The sequence below is a fragment of the Notamacropus eugenii genome, chromosome 7 (genome assembly GCF_028372415.1).
Source record: "Notamacropus eugenii isolate mMacEug1 chromosome 7, mMacEug1.pri_v2, whole genome shotgun sequence".
Taxonomy (NCBI): Eukaryota; Metazoa; Chordata; class Mammalia; order Diprotodontia; family Macropodidae; genus Notamacropus; species Notamacropus eugenii.
Genome location: NC_092878.1, coordinates 55,950,765 through 55,968,498, shown reverse-complemented (window position 1 = coordinate 55,968,498; position 17,734 = coordinate 55,950,765). Strand labels below are relative to the sequence as shown.

Genomic DNA, 17,734 nt, shown 5'->3' with positions numbered 1-17,734 from the left:
ATTTAACTTTGAACTTCAATTTCCTCATCTGTAAAAGGAGGGAGTTGGACTAAATGGCCTCTTAAATTCTCTTCTAGCTCTAAATCCATGGATTTTATGGTCCAATGCCTTGTGATTCCCAAGTCCAGAGCTCTTTCTACTATACTACAATGCTTCTTTAGCTTGGATGTGAGCTGTGTCTTGAGTATAGGTAGGATTTGGAAAAAAGTGGTAGGAGAGAATTCAGAAAGGAAAGAGTATAATCAGGGTAATTAGCTTAATTAAAATGGAGCATTTATATTTGGGAGAGGTGGGAAATAAATTTGGATTGGTAGGTCGGGATTAAATTATGGAAGATCTTTAAAAAGCATCATAGAAATATCTATTTGGAACTGTAATACATCTTAAAGTCATCTAGTCTGGATCCCCTAATTTTTCAGATGAGGAAACTGCAGCCCAGAGATGTGAAGTGACTTGCCTAAGGTTACCCACTTAACAAATGACAGAGGTGGAATTTGAAACCAGGGGTTCTGACTCCAAATCCAGTATTCTAGGAATTTAGACTTGATGTGAAAGAAAAACAAAGAAACATTGTAGGCTCTTGAAGAAGAGACTGATATAATACAAGTGCTCTTTATTAAGATCAGTCTGGCAGCTAATGTCAGCTAGGAGGCAATTTTAAAATCATAGACAAACCACAGAATCTCAGTTGGAAGAGACCTCATAAATCATTGACTATGACACATTTAGTCTTGTGTCCAAGAACCTACTCTATAGCACTCCCAATATGCGAATTTCAAAGCTTCACTTGAAGATGTCTCTTGACCAAGAACATACAATCTTCCAAGGACATTTCTTCTATTTGTGGACAGCTCTTTTATATGCAGTCAAAATCTGTCTCGATAATTCTAAACGTTGCTACCTAAGTTCAAGCAGAAAAAGTTTATTTCCTTTTTTTATGATAGTCCAAGTTCTTGAAGACAGTGATTATGTCTTTCTTGGTGTGTCAATTGATACAAGAATTTTTTTTGTAATTAAAAAATTTTTTTGCGATATTTTACTATAATTTCTCCTATCTGCGCATATGCTCAAAGAACTCACAATCTAATGGGAAGCTCCACCGTCAGTGTGAGGCAGAACCTGTTTTACACATCTGAATATTGAAGCTCAAAGGTTAAATGATCATCTCCCCAATCTGCTATGGTAGTGGTGGTCCTACGCCATCTTTAATCCTTCCCTTTCTTCCAGGATAGCTTCAGAAAAGCCCTATGCCATCATAGGTATACAATGAGCAGGGTCTAAGGTGATGGCAATGGAAATAGAAATAAGGGGAGGAAAGGAAAGACATTGACAAAGGAATTAACAAGACAGAAAATGGAAAAGAAAATTGAATAAAGGAGATGGAGGGTGGGGAAGAAGAATTGGTAGCTTAAGAAAAAAATAGGTCTTCACTTGGCACTGGGGAGTATATAAGGGAGATATGAGAGGGATAAAAAAAGATTACTTAGCAGAACCAAGGGCTGGATCAAAGTGGAAGTCGTTTCTTTACTCTTTAAAGGTTTGGTTTCACTTAGTTTTACATTTTCTGTGTGGTCCAGGAATAGGAGTAGAAAAGAACAGAGGCTGGGGATGGAAAAGATTAGGCAATGGCCCATTGAGTTTGGAGGAAGGAGTCCAAGTGCTTTAGAGGGCAATACTGAAGTAGTTGACCTTGGGAAGTTGAGAGCGAATCTAGAACAGTTAGAAGGGAACCAATGATCTGGGTGGGAGCAGGAAGTACTAAGTCAAGGCAGAGAATAAGTTTAGTGGGTGTAGGGAAGTAGGAGAGATGGAAGACATCATCTTTCCTTCTTTCTAGATTTGGCTCATCTTTTTCAGAAAGCCTTTCTAGATTATCTTCAGTCATTCTAATAACCACCCAGCCTGTAGTTCACATCCTTGAATAATTAGCACATATGTGTAGTATATCTGTTTCTGTCACTTGTTTTCTATGTATGTATCAGAGCCAAAGACTAGAACTTGGATTCCCTGTAAGAGGGAAGAACTATTAGTAAATCCACTACTTTAGGTCATGTTTAGAAGTTTCTTATCAACTGTGATCATTTGTTTAAACTTAGCTTTCCTTAGTTTATTGCCTTATTAGTAACTGGTAGGTACTAAGAGTTAATTTGCTTGAAATTCACAAGTATGTGTGATGTTTTTTTTAGTAGGGTCCCACCATCTCCAGTCAGTGTTTTCACAGATTTAGAGTTCTCAAGAAAGCATAATTTCTTGTTTCTTGTGCAGTCCTACTAAGGACAATGATATAAATGTATATTACATATACATACACACATACACACACACACACGCGTATATATACACAACACACACTACACATACATTAATTGACTTGCTTATGTCTCAGAGGTATGATTGAAACCTACATATCTACATATTCTCATTATCTCTCTCTCTCTGTCTCTTTCTCTCTCTCTCTTTCCACACACACACACACACACACACACACACACACACACACACACACACACACACCATTAACATATCAATCAATCAGTGACCTCGGCAACTCTCTCAGACAGCTGTGTTAGAGATGAGTTAAATCAGTGGAAGGAGTTTCCACACTGATACTTCTTCATACCAATTGAAATCATAAGTCCAATATGTACATTGTGATTATTTCTATAATAACTTACTATTTTTAGTTCTTTATTAAAGATTATTATTTATATAGTTGTTTAGAATGTGCAAAACACTGCATATATTATGTCATTTGAGTCACATGACAACCCTCTGAAAGTATGGCAGGCATTAAAACAGATTAGGAGACCAAATTTCAGAGAAATTAAGTGCTTTGCCAATAGTCAATGCCCAATCAGTAAGTGTAAAATCAGGACTGGAACTTAGGTCCTTGCTTGCTTTTAAGTCCACTACTCTCCACTGAATCTCTAAGTTAAACATGAATGTCTGTCTTGTCCCTTCCATTAGATTAAAGGCACAGACTATTCATTCTCCTTTGTAGTTTTCCACAGTGTTCAATATATAGTAGGCATCCAATAAATATTGACCAAAGAACTTTAAAACCTGAATGCATTCCTATGTCTTTTCATTACTTGTGCTTCACTAATATCTCCTGGGAGGTGGTCATGCCTACAAGAGGGAAGAGTTGTTTTGCAAGAAATGAACACCCAATACACTCTGATGCTAAGTAACTTACACCTGAACTCAATGACTGGTCCCTGCAAATTTCACTCTTCTTCCCCTCTGTATCCTTGAACTTCAATGTTACTCTCTCAGGAAAACAGTTTCTGACCTAGGAAGACAAGTGTTTCCCCTTTCTAAGCATGCATCAGTATTCTTGATCAGCACCTTGGATGACTCTAGAACATTTTCAGTAAACAAAGCAAACTCAACTGGGTGAACACAATAGATGAGTTGGATAGGGACAGTCTCCTTTGTGTGGTGCTGCAAACATAAGTTACCAATAAAGTCACTGCACTGTCTTTGGTTTAACTTCTCCAAATGGCCATTACTCCCTTACCTACAGCTATGTTTAGTTATTTCTGAGTTCATGGAATGGCTGGGTGACTTCCCCCCAAACCTAGTCTCTCAACCCCTAGTCTCTCAATTTATACAGTCAGTATTTAAAACTACCAGGATTTAGTTGCTCCCAACCTAAGACTTTCGTGCCATTGTACCTAACTCTTGGTAATGGACATACCCTTGCCATGACCCTGTCTGCACTTGGTTTCTCCACACTGTGTACAATTCCATTTGATAAATCTAGCAGATCATTAATCCTGGGAAAGTAGCTCTTTGCAAGGTGGTACCAAGCTTGAGATTGAATCACTCATCCCTCAGTTGATCATGTTTGATCAAGTCAAGACCGAATGATCATTTGTGATGATGTTGAAGGTTTAACATTTCAGTTTAGAATTTAACTAAATGCCTTTTGACAGCAGTGCTCTGAACTGTTAGAGGAAGGTGTTCCTAAGGAAAATCTTCCAGAACTAGAAGGCTCACTTACTGAAAAATACATTATAAGGCAGCTAAGAGAGTGACTGCAAGACACCATGATGTCCTGTGGTATTTGCTCTCAGTGGAAATAAACTTACTGCCTTTTGCCTGTTCCAGCATCCCATAATTACATGGCTGATGGAGATTCCCTCTCATAGAGGGGTTTGAAATCTGAGAATCCCTGAATTTTAAAAATAGTTTGGATAACTGTGTTTCAGTATAATCACTTTCCTTTTTTAACCCTATGTGTCTCTTGCATTTAAGACATTCTTCTGAGAAAGTTTCACCAGAATGACAAAGGAATCCATGACATAAACAAATTAAGAACTTGGTTTAGAACCCCTGCTCTAGTTAAGTATCCCCTAAAGTGGGTTCTTTGTCATCTGTGCACATTCACCTCTGCTGAAGCACACTAGATGTCTAAGCTCTTCAGTGATGGATAGGAAGCCTCTGTTAGAGTCTGGAACCTGCCACCTCCATTGAAAGCAGCCTGGCTTAACCTGAGGGACTTTGGCTCCTGGAGAGGTGGATTGTTTATTAGCTTTCATTTTCTCTTGTCTGTCTGTTCAATCTATCTCTGACCGTTCCATTGCCTACAAAACAGTCAAAGTAAGGGTTGCCTAGGTCCACCTTAGTTTCTCTTGAAGCTTAGAATGGAAGCAGAGCCTGAACATATCCTGATGACCTGGGATGAATGAGAGAGTGATATTTGGGAAAGAACTAACAGGCAAAGTGAATTATAGAAGATCAGAATGGTAGGACCATAGCTGTTGAGTTTGGAGGGACATCAGAGGTTATCTGATCCTACTCCCTTACCTTACAGATAAGAAAACCAAGGTTAAATGACTTGCCCAAGGTCACAAGTGTCAAAGCAGGGACTGTCGTTTTTGGTAATAAAAATTTCATGGAACAAGGTAGTTTCAGGAAATGCTGCTGAAGAGAAAAACCAAAATATGTTTTACTTTATCATATTCTATGATATTAGAGTTTAGTTAAGCCCTATTCCACTCCATCCAATCCCTTTCTGTTCTAATAAATCTTTTCCTGCTCCATTTCATTTCATTCCATTCCTTCCATCCCATGCCATTTATTCAGCAAATTTGATTGGTACCCCATCTTGCTGTGTCAGCTATCAAGTTGGTTCCACACCCACTCATGATCAATGAATTTAATATTGTGCCACAGACCAAACAAGTCCCACTCTGCTTTGAGTAATGAGGAATAAAAATGCTCATGTTGAGGTGGCATTCTGCCTGGTGGTGTTAACACTAGTGCCACTCTGGGAATTGGGAATAACATACATCCATGGAAAAGATAACCTTCAGGCAGCAAAAGTAAAGACCCAGAGTGTGATAGACTTTTTCCTAGATGGAACAACCTACATGTCTGCCTTTTCTCTCTTCAAGTATTAAATTGAGCTGTTCCCCAAGAAAGCCGACAAGTGTGATTGCAGCCAGAAACGTCCCTCTTTGGCAGATGGAGGGGCTCTTTGACTTTCCTTCCCTGGCACAGCCTTCATGCATAGTTGAGGTTGGGCAAGAGATATGGATTGTGAATCAGGGAGATTTTAATGAACATGAAAAATACAAAGCTCATTCTTGGCACTTGTCATTTTTGTCTCCACATCTATGATTTTCTAAAAAAAAAATTGTTGTACTCAAACAACTCAAAAGGAATAAGTTGGTACTTCATCAAAACTTTATGCTGCTCTTCCTTTATCACAGTTAAGGAAGCTTATTTAGAGTAAGATCAATCACCTCATTTATACTTGATTTTCCCTTCATTAAAAAACCAAACTAACCCAAACAACAACCAGCACAAACACCCCCATTCTCCTTCTCCCGTCCCACTCACAGGTTAAGTTTTCTGTCTTCTATAATCATAATCGAGAGAAAAATCTGTTGAGCATGTGTCCTATATTCTTGAGCTTAGTTGACTCCACTGTGTGTTTGAAATATAGCAGTATGTGGAAACACTTATACAAACTGTGGTAACAGAGCTTTTTTCCTCTCAACATAGCTTTCCTTTCTGCCAAGAAGTTTTTTTTTGGCAGTTTTTAAAAGGTTCACTCTATTAAAAATGTTATGGACCAAATGGTTTTCTTAGCATCTTTACTGGGGGCACTAACTTAAAACTACAGATGGATTGGTTGCAGAAGCCATGATGTTGAATTTATTTACTTGGAGAATTGTTACAAATAATCAAACACTACACCCCTGGAGCATTTAGTTTATGCAGTTTGTTAAAAGGGAGTGAGATACCATTCTCCTCCTCTCCCCCTCCTTGCCCCCTCGATGGCTGGTTTCTACCATAGCCATTTCATGGGGCGGTACTAGATCTGTGCTAGATTGGTTTCTAGTGCTTGTATTTTAAAATGTATTTTCCTCTTTATGTGATTGTTGATGACACTAGTGGGCCCCTGGGCACTCCAAAGGACTTTATTAAAAGCTGAAAAACCACTAACTTTTCTCTTGTGGTTTATCTTTCTGACACGACATTCTTTTCATCTAGTTCTGTTTCCAAAATATGTGTATGCAAATGTCCACAGGAAACACAGAGTATTGCTTTTAAAATAGACATTCACCAAATTTGATCCATACTGCTACATTTGTTTCTTCTCTCCTCCCTTCCCCCTCTCTAGAACAAGAAGCTTCTTTTCGAAAAGATGAAAGGTGGACAGAGACAGAGAAGGAGGGTAACTTACAGTCTTGACTATTTTTCTATGTTATGTTATCTGAAGAGGGTTGTTGACAAATGCTGAGACCTCAGGTTGTTCTGAAGCAACTTTAGAGTCTCATCATAAGCATTTATGAAAAATTAGGAGAGTGGTCCAGCATAAAGAGGGACCTTGCTTTGAAACTACATCCCCAGCTCTCTGATAGGCTGCTGAGACTTTGGACTACAGTATTAAAAACTCATAGCTACTATAGTTTCAATTCTTTGAAAACTCATTAAGTGCTTACTCTGTTCCTAATTTTGTGCTAGGTACTGTGGGAGATCCCAGAGAAGCCACTAAAATGAGCTCTGCCCACAAACCTTTGATAGGGCCCAACTATTTGTTTTTCTGTATGTCTCCATGTACTAAGCTTGCATGCAGCCTGGTTGAGGAGACAGCTTACATATATGAAACACTTACTAAGTGATACAATAAAGTCAAGGGCTAAATTCCATGGTTCAAACAATAATTTATAGAAGCATTTTGTTAGAGAAGCTAAATTCAGCCATTTCCTCATACAGTTTGCCTAGACATATTCTTGTCCTTTTCCTGGCCAGATTATGCCAAATTTTCTAACTTAGCTATGTTCGTTTGCCACATGTCACATGTATCTGTTTGGAGATTTCAACACTATTTCCTCACCCTAGTCATCCAACACGGACTCAACTGTTTACGGTGTTCTTTGACTATTACGACATTTTCTTGAAGGGAACTGAATGGACTTGAGCTTTTAATGAATTGTTTTTAAGCACTGACGCTCACAAGTTGAACATATGAAGCCTTGCTATCCCACCAACACTCCACCCTTAGAGTTTACAGTTTTATCTCTTACTCCTTCCAATCTGATGAAAATATGGCTGTTACCAAGTCAACACCTATTTTGTGTTGAATTTTAAAAAAAAACAAACCAAGGACAACAGCACAAGCTTTTCACATGAAGACTGTTAACACAGAAAAAACAAAAACAAATAGTTTGGCCCTATCAGAGATTAGGGAATTAGACGATAATAGTTGCAAATTGTTCTGAATAATATTCTCCAATCTATTTCCTTACTGCTGATGAGTTTTCCTTTTTCTGGCCTTAGAGTTATATAGGCTGTCCAGAAACATCATTTATCCCTATAGCTCCATGTCACAAAGCTCCAAGCTTCTGCCTCAGTCTGAGAAAGAACAGATATACCCAAAGCAGGATTTATAAGAGAGACTCATAAGGTATCGAAAGGATAGAAAAATACCTTATTTGGCAGAGTTAAATTACCCGGTTTAGGAGTCTTTGCCACTTGAGAATTGCCATTTGCAATCTTATAGTTGGAGGAGGAAAAGGGCCTGAGGGAGTAGTGACCGTGGAGGAACATGCAGAGTTCTAGGTCCCTACATCCTTATAAGTATGCTAGTAAATGGCCATTATATGGAGATTGACCAAGAAGTAGCCCATGATTTCCATTTCCTCTATTCTTCAAGGTGCATAAATAACATCTGCAGTAAATTCAGCAAAGAGCCTTAGTTTTTGTCCACTCCCTATTCCACCATCCCTCTGTCCTTCCTTAGGGAATGTCAGTGGGTAACTACTTAGGTCTTATCCTTAGGGAACCTAGATACCAAAATTTTGGAACTTTGGCCAGGCTTTATATTTTAGCCTCAACTTCCTTCACATGGAAAAGGCCTAGAATTTATGTCCAGGAATGTCAATGTGACCCAGTGGTATCAAGTACTGTCTGTTCTCCTGGAGCATACAAAGATCATGTCCTCAAGCCAGAAGTATTGGGTCTCAATCCTCTTGAGTAACAGAAGTTGCCTTCCCTATAATCAGTATTCAGATGGACTTCACAGTTTGATTGAGAGACCTTAACCATCTCATTAAGTTCATGATTCAGAAAGAAGAAATTCTGGACTAGTTTAAAAGCAACACTTCTCCCAAAGAAGCTTAGCATAGGTTGTGGCTTTCCAGACAAAAAAAAAATCAAGAGCAGAGATCCAATTCTTATTTTTGTTCCAGACAAAAGAAAGACAAAGAAAAGAAAATGAAGACCTGAGTGCTAGATCTGGCTCCATTAACTATATAAACCGCATGATCTAGGCTGAATCAAACTTCCCTGTGTCTCAATCCTTTTAATTGTGAATTGGGTTAAATTCTTGTCCCACCTTACTTCTTGGCTCAGTGACAATATGATATGAAAGTGCCTTTATTTCTTTAGAAGAAAGGTGCTAGATAATAAACAGAATTATGGATTGATTGTTCTTCTAAGTTAGAACAGACTATTAAGGATTATCCATCAATTGCCTGTCTATCCCCAAATTTAAAATTTATATTTTTGAATTTCAGTGCTTTTGTGTTTTCAAAGAATTATAGTGACCAATTATGGTTTCCAGAGAGTAAGAGTGAGGCAAATTTAAACCCTGCCTCAGGTACTTAGTAGCTATGGGACCCTGGGAAAGTCACTTAATCAGTGTCAGCCAAAGTTCTCGGCACATAATAGGTGCTTGATAAATGCATGTTGCCTCACCTCAGTTTCCTTGCTTGTAAAATAGGGATAGCAAATAGTTCCTACCTCACAGGGTTCTTGTGAGATTGAAATGAGATAAGATATACAGCACTTTGCAACCTCAAAGTGCTACATAAATGCTAGTTACTTTTAGTATTTTTTTTTCACATCTCTTCTTTCATGCTAACCCTGTGAGTCTTGGAGGGAAACAAGCTATTATTCTCATTTTACAGGTAAAAAAGTTGAATCCCAGGGAGACTGAGCAGCTATTACAGAGGCATATCTGAGAGAGTGGCAGTGCTCACACATCATAAAAATAATAAAAAAGTTGACATTTATAGAGCACTCCTAGGTTTTACCAAGTGCTTTCCCTACATTATCTTATGTGAGCCTCATAGCAGACCTGTGAAGGAGATGTTATTATTATCCCCATTATATAGATGAGGAAAGTGAGAGATTAAGTCACTTGCTTGTGGTCACATAGCTGGTGAATCCTGCTCTTCCCCATTTCGAATCCTCTGTGTGCTACTACCCGTTGTGGTATGCTGTCTCTTACAGTGTGATACTGCTTTCCCAGCCTATGTCTGCTAGTCTATTTGCTGGGTCATAAAAGCTAGTTTTAATAGGGAACTGAAAAATTCTCACAAATGGAGGTACTGAATTGCAGTGGAACTATTTGGGTGGTTTAAAAAACATTCAAATAAATTCTCTTTTCTTTTTCTTTCCCTTCCTGTTATTTTTCCTGTTTCCAGCCTTCACCACCTTTCCCTCCCTTGCCCCTCAATATGGCACTTCCTGGGTCTGGGTAGATGGTGAAACATTCAAATGTCACATAAAAACCCATTGCCAGTGGTAATCTCCCTAAACTTCCATCTTAGTCCAAAGTGCTGCATATGGTTTAGATGAGACTTTATGTGATCATCCAAAGCCAACCAAACATTCAGATTTTCACTTGTAAAACACTTTTCAGTCAACCCTTAAATGTCTTACTCACTGTTCAGTCTTTACACATATTCAATTAATATTGGAGAACTCCCCTTTATTTAGTCTAAAAAGTATTTAAATTCACCTAGCAAGAAGATTTCCCAGAAAATGACTTAAAAAAAAAAACCCATATCACCCTTCACACAGGAATTTCCACAAATTTCAACCAGGTTGGATGGTTTCACTTCTGAGCCTGTTTCTTAACTTGCTTTGAAGTAGAGCCCCAATAAGAAAGGATACAGTGTTAGCAGGAGAGCTTGAAAACCTTCCCACGATTGAGTCATTTAGCTGTCAGATGCAAAAACTGATCCCCCAATCTAGTATTCAGGGGAGCATGCTTAGTTAAGTGCTCTAAGGGAGCATAGCACCTCCAGATGAAGCTTTGAGAATGGAAATGTGGTTTTTTGACCCACAAGGAGCCCCATCTGGACACAAAGCCCCTGCAAAATGTTGCCTCAGTGAGTCTGTTTCACATGTAACTGAATTACTAATCATTCTGGAATCATAAAATCCCGAAGTCCCTTTCTTATTTTTGTTGGGTCATTGGAAAGACTCTTCAATAAACAAATATCTTCAAAAGCTTTTGCAACAATTTTACTTCCTGCTAAAGACTATCCTGCAAGGCTCCAATTGCTTGCTCCAACTCCAAATGCTACAAAATAGATGTGAGTTGGAGCAGCAATGGACAAACTTTTGACTCATTCCACATGCCACCAGAGGGAAGAGTGTTACACACTGTAGAGGCCAGCACTGGATATACAGGCTTTTCCCAAAGTGTATAGCTTTTTAATTTGACCAGCTGGATATGTGTGAGTACTAGAGACTCCCACAATGCCTCTCTACTTCACTACTGTTTAGTACTTGAATAGAAAAAAAATCACTTATGCAATGAAAAAAGTCTTTTCAATAGCTTTTGAATTTCAGTTTCACTTCTGGTGTGCTTATAAATCTTCAGAGCTATTTTTTAAATTTTATTTTATTTTTCATTTTTAACAGTTCATATCACATAAAACAATTCCAACTTTTGGTGAGGTGATGCTTCTTTTTAAAGCATTTACAATACAGATCACAAAAGAATTTTTTTAAAACATTAACCAACTGAGACACAAATAATATTTAAGTTGCTAACTTCACAAGCTCTTGACCTAATTGTCTCCACAGTATTACTAAGAATGAAAGGACCCTAACTTATTGTTGTTGGTCTAAAGTCCTAAGCCTAATAGCTTAATTTTAGACTTAACCTCGGATGTTTTCCTACCAACAATCTATAATTGAATAGATCTGGTATTAAACTCACAAACCTTTTGACTCTAGGAAATTGCCACTAAGAGTAGGAACATTTCAGGGAACCAATATCTCCCCAACTTCATGTCAGTTCCAGGTAGGAGTGGATTGCCAACTTGCATTCAGTCAGGCTTAAAGTCGGCCAGGTGTCAGCGGGGAAATTGAGTCAGGAGAATTCTACCTCAGCCCAGGCTGAACAGCCGCTCTCCCACCATTCCCATGAGATCACCTTTTTCAGTTCATACCAGCATCTCACAGGCTCACTGGCATCATGGATTGGAGGCTCAGACCACTTTTCTTGCTATCCATACCTGGAGTTAGACTCAGAAGAACATTCATTTAATAGTCTCACAGAGCTATTTTTTTTCTAGTAAAGTATTTGATAAACCAAAAAAAATTAAAACCACCCACAGGAACATAGCATGAGAATTTTCCTGTATATAAGGATCAATAGCTAGGTTATTGGAAGGCTTATTCACTCAAGCACTCATATTTGCACAGATAAAGCATGCCAGATTATGGCGAGGGAGGGAGGGAGGTTGGTTGTTAGCTATCCTACAGGTTTAAGTTAGAAGCATAGATTCTAGTTAGCACCCTGAAATAATATTTCACTCAATAGAATCCTTCAGTAATGCCCATCACAAAGTGGTCCAGTTTATAGGGCATATCATAATACATTGCTTCCATGTGTTTTCCTGTGTTATGCATAACTGATCCTTTTTTACATCACTAAACTATGTATTTTTCAGAATGTGAACCCCTATCTGCAAGGCAGGGACTGGACAACGTGGTGGCAAAGAAGTCTGTGCCTCATTTTTCTGACGAGGACAAGGATGATGAGTAAAATGAAGAAGGTTAAAGAAAACAGATGCAGCCCATTAGATCACAATATTGCTTACGTGTATTGACTATTAAAACCCTAGTGAATGGCAGCATGTTTATTGTTTATGTAATTATGGATGAAAAGCAGCTGTATTTATGACATCGTGTTGTCATAGATAAAGAAAAGATGGCTCTGCTTTCTGTTAAATTACGGTAATAGGAGCTTTTGGGTTATTTTGTTTCAGGCCTGGAGTGAGCTTGAAAATTAAAGTGATTTTGATAGCTAGTGTATACGTCTTCAGTCATAAAAAGCAAGACCATAAAATTTACTCTTTCGTTGTAGTTTAAATGGTATTTGGGGCTCTAGTTTGATACCTATTACTGTGATTTTGATTGCTTAGTTCACCAAGCCCTTGGGCATTGTTATACCCCAATAAATATTATTTTACTCATGATGAGTAGCTGATGCTTTCCACTTGGCTCTGTCTTTATAAGTAGGTCTAGAGATGACCATGTTTATAAGGATCTTTAAAAATACACTTGGTAAGTAGACTCACTTGATCTGTATCTTGGCTGTTCATTGACTTCATATACCAAGCTGCAAAGGTTTCCCCTTGCCCAGATGGCTGAAGAGATGTGCAACTTGCCTTCAGTTTAAACATCAGAAGTTTACAAACTGATTTGCACAAACACATTAGAGATGAAAGTAACTTGGTGAGCTTATGGCAACACTTCTGTATGTATTTCATTCAAGGTAGACCTGTTCCCTGATTCATCATCTATAAAATGGGAGTTGGCCTTCTCATCAGTTTTGACCAAATAGGAAGGCTGATGATAAAGTAAAATCCTTCAGCTTAAAAGTTCATGGTAGAAAAGATAAGAGAAAATGCAATGCAGTATGAGTTATACTCTCTTTTATGAGAGCTGAATACAAAGAGTTCAGAAAAAAGGATACACAGAGTGAATGATTTAAATGATTTAAAATTCTCCAGTGGAAGTATATGCAAGAGAGAGATAATTTTTTCAATAATGAAATTCTTGGGTTTGATTTCCAGGAAAATTATTGCACACACTAGTAAAGGAATATTTATGAGAACATAGAAAAGAAAGAGAAGTGATCACCAAGAACCAATGTTGGTTTATCAAGAGCAAGTGATGTCAGATTCACCATATTCCATTTTTTAACGTGATTAATATGCTAGTAAACCAATGTCAGAGGCAAAAAATATTTGGAATTAAGGCTTTTGATGTAATTTATCATGATTTTTTGGGGGGAATAGATAGTGATATGGGCTTTATACTCAGGTAGATTTGAAAGTGGGTAAATGATAAGACTGGAAAAAATGGGAATTAATGGGTCAATGTTAACTTGGAGGGAAGTTTCTAGTAGAATGCTGTAGGTCTAGTGACCTACACTTGATCCTGTGTAGGTCACCATTTTTATGAGACTTGGATGAAGGCAAATGCGGCATACTTATTGGATTCAGCTAATATCTGGGATGATGGAATACAAAAGTATCAATTGGATCCAAATAGAGTCCCAAAAGGTCTCAATGAAAAGTACAAATCTAATATATTTAAGTCGAAGAGGGATCAATAAAAAATCCTATACTTGGACTAAAAATATTGGTGTGAGAACACCTGAGTTCCAATTCCATTTTTGTCAACTAATATTTTTATAAACTGGGGCAAATAAACTGTCTGCATCTGTTTCATCAAATGAGGGATTAGACAATTACTTTTAAGGTTCCCTTCAGCATTAAATTCTATGATCATATGATACTACACTCTTCACTGGTAGAGGACAGGAAAGCCATGGTTGGATAATTCATGTAAAATAGATCTAGTAATTTGTTTTTAAGTGCACTAGGAGTTTAGTGTGAGTTAACAGGCTGAAAAAGCAGCCCCAAAGGCTAATATACTCCTAGGATATATTGATAGAAACATTATGAAAATGAAGGAGGCAGTAGGCCTTCTCTGCAAAGACCCCATCAAATTGTCTCTTGAGTATTTTGTTCAGTTTCCGGTGCCATGAGGGAGGAATGGCATTTATAAGTGCTTAACAAATACTTGTTGAGGGGCGGAACCAAGATGGTGGAATAGAGGGATGGACCTGTAAAAACTCTCCCCTCAAAGTTCATAAAATATCTGTAAAAATGACTCTAAACAAATTCTAGAGCAGCGGAAGCCACAAAACTACAAAATGAAAGAGTTTTCCAGTTCAAAGCAGCCTAGAAGGCTGACAGGAAAGGGCTATCACACCGGGCACTGAGCAAAGCGCAGCCCACAGAGCCCAGACCAGCCTTCCAGATCCTTTTTTTAAAAAAAATCTGTACTGTTGTGCAGCTACATTTCCTCATTCTGTATATATACAGTTGATTTTTTAAAAACCTAAATGAAGACCTCACAATTTTTAATTTAACTGGATTTAGCCCACTATTCTAAACCATTGAGATAATTTTAAATTTTTATTGTCCTCCAACATATTACTTATCCTTTCCAGATTCATATCACCTGAAAATTTCATAAACATTCCAACTCTGTCTTCATACAAGTCACTGAAGAAACAGTTGAACAACTCAGGACCAAGGACAGATCCCTGGGGACTTGCATTAGATTCTTCCCTTCCAGTTGACATTGATCCATTAATTTCTCAGATTCTGAGATTCTCAATTCTGAATCCATTTCATTACGAAGTCAACTGAATACATCTAGATAATAGTACACTGCTCTCTATCCCACATCTTCTGAAAAGGTCACCAGTGACCTAATAACTAAAGCCAACAGCTTTTTCTTAGACTTCATTCTCATTGACCTCCATGCAACATTCAACATCGTTGACTATCCTCTCTTGAAACTTTTGACATAAGACACATCTTCTTAACATAAGAAAGAACTCCTTAAGAGTGAAAATTATCCAAAAGTGGCCCAGTTGCCTCCAAAGGTACTGGGTTCTCTATCGCTATGTTTGTTTGTTTGTTTTTGTGGTTCTTTCCATGTCCAATGCCATCTTTTTTATTTCCCATAATTACATGTTAAAACAGTTTTTAACATTTTTTAAAGTTTTGAGTTCCAAATTCTGTCCTTCTCTTCCTCCCTTGCCTTCCCCCTCCATGAGACAGGGAGCAATGCCATATGCTTTATACATGTGCAATCAAGTAAAACATTTCCATATTAGTCATTTTGTATAAGCAGATTAAAATTTTTAAAAAGAATGAAAGAAAGTGAAAAATAGCATGCTTCAGTCTGTTGTCAGATAGTCTGAGTTCTTTCTCTGAAGTGGATAGCATGCTTCATCATGAGTTTATCACTGTACATTTAAACAGAGTCTGGATAACCACTTTGTGAGAATGGTGTTGTGTGTGTGTGTGTGTGTGTGTGTGTGTGTGTGTGTGTGTGTGTGTGTGTGTGTAATTCTAGTTCAGAATTGAAGCAGGTAACCTCTGACATTACTGCCAATGAGATTTTATAATATTAAAATTATGCTGTATGTAACTTTTCTACATAATGGCAGGTCTTTTCTACATTAGTTGAGCATTTTAGCCACCAAGTTACCCTTTCCCTTATTACATTTTCATTTTAGTTTATGATTTTGAAGAACTAGAGTCAACATAAAGGGTTTAGAGTGCACTAAGACTTCATTAGTGCTTCAATGAAGTTTTAATGACAAGATAAATTATATTGACATTATTGAGAAAATGTTAATATCTATGGCACCTCGTCTCACCTTCAAATGATCAAGGAAACAACTTTGCTCGACTCAGCCCTGATCAGACAATATATGTGGTGCTGACTTCAGTTGTGACTTCTTTCATTCCATTTCAGAAAAGCCCCTGGAAAACTAGAATGGGTACAGAGAGGAGAATCAAGGATAGGAAAAATGCAAAGCATTCCATAAGGGCAGTCAATGAGCATTTATTAAACTCCTGCTACATACTAGTCAGGGTATATTAAACAAAAGACAAAAGTCTTACTCAAGATTATCATCATTTTTATAGTCAAAAACCAGTTTCTCCCTGTTCAGAATCAAGTCTGGGATACAGTTCCCTTTTTTGCTTCTTGTACATGAATTTATTTTCTTCTTTTGAACTTAGCAAACAATAAATAAAATGGGCATTTCCATATATAAAGTGGAACAGAAAATGATGTTTACCCATGGAACCATGAATATGCACCATGAAATAGCTTGTTTCTCTCTCCAATTATGCAAAAAACTCAACACATTATTTTCAAAGCTGTCCTACTTGTGTTTGCTACTGATCCTCCGCTTTTCCTTCAATAACTTTAAGAAAAGCTCCAACAACCTTTTTTTAATACTTTTCATTAATCAAATATGTATGTCTCATTCTACATTTTATGCCTGCCCATCATCTTGCTGGTAGGATGTGGGTGGCATGTTTTATCTTTGATCCTCTCATAACATTGCAATGATCAGATTCTAAAGTATTTTAAAGTGTTTTTTTTTCTCTGTAATATAGTTGTTATCATACAAATTATTCCTACTCTATTTTGGCAGAATTCCAGCAGATGACCAGATATAATAAGCATAATGGTTACCATTTATAAAGTGCTTTAAGGTTTACAAATTGTTTTACACATCTTATCTCATTTGATTTTGACCAAAATTTTTTATTAGTACTAAAACATGTCTTCATGCCTGGCTGCAGATCATTTCCCCAAATTTCTAATTAATTTCCTTCTCTGTCCAGGTAAGTTCTACTAACATGACAATATAATTTTTATTTTTGTCTCCATTTATCTTTACTCAAAAAGTTCTCCACTCTGCTTTTCCTTTCTTTTCCTGAATTTCCTCATGTACGTCTTTTTTTTTTAAAAAAAATTAGTTTATTTCTTTTCAGGGTTCTACAATCACTTCTACATATCATAGATTTTTTTCCCTCCTTACCCCTCCTTCCCCTCTCCTTTCCTCCCTCTTTCTCTCTGAGAAAGTGTGCAATCTGATATAGATTCTAGACATACATTCTTATTCAACGCATTTTCACCTTAGTCATGTTGCATAGAAGAATTAAATTGAATGGGAGAAATCACAAGAAAAACCAAAACAAACCAAACCAAAACAAAACATAACATAATACAAGGAAAATGGTTGGCTTCATTCTGTGATCCAGTTCCATACTTCTTTCTCTAGATGTTGAAGGCGTTTTGTCTCAAGAGTCCATTGGGAATTTTTTAGGTCCTTTCATTGCTGTGAAGGACTAAGTCTGCCAGAAAAATTCCTCGCATACTGTGGTTGCTGCTATGTACGAAGTTCTCCTGGTTCTGCTCCTTTCACTCAGCATCAGTTCATAGAAGTCCTTCCAGGCCTCTCTGAAGTCTTCCTGTTCGTCATTTCTTATAGCACAATAGTATTCCATTACATTCATATACCACAACTTGTTCAGCCATTCCCTAATTGATGGGCACCCCCTTGATTTCCAGTTTTTGGCCA

At 37.5% G+C, this 17,734-nt stretch overlaps 1 protein-coding gene and 1 long non-coding RNA gene across 5 annotated transcripts in view; one reads left to right on the top strand and one right to left on the bottom strand.

Annotated features, from left to right (window-relative positions):
* LOC140514461 (uncharacterized) overlaps window positions 1-12,740 on the top strand; it is a 65,792-nt gene extending 53,052 nt beyond the window's left edge. Inside the window, 2 exon segments of the mRNA XM_072624895.1 lie at window positions 6,638-6,691; window positions 12,213-12,740. Coding sequence (XP_072480996.1) covers window positions 6,638-6,691; window positions 12,213-12,371 — 213 coding nt within the window. The 3' untranslated portion in view covers window positions 12,372-12,740.
* A 2,930-nt stretch (window positions 12,741-15,670) lies between these two features.
* Window positions 15,671-17,734, bottom strand: part of LOC140514482 (uncharacterized) — a 34,203-nt gene continuing 32,139 nt past the window's right edge. For 3 of the 4 annotated variants that reach the window (XR_011970696.1, XR_011970697.1, XR_011970695.1), the window contains exon 5: window positions 15,672-16,126. This is a non-coding gene — a long non-coding RNA (uncharacterized lncRNA). Of the gene's footprint in view, window positions 16,127-17,734 lie in introns of all 4 variants that reach the window. The other variant, XR_011970692.1, reaches the window with a different exon arrangement.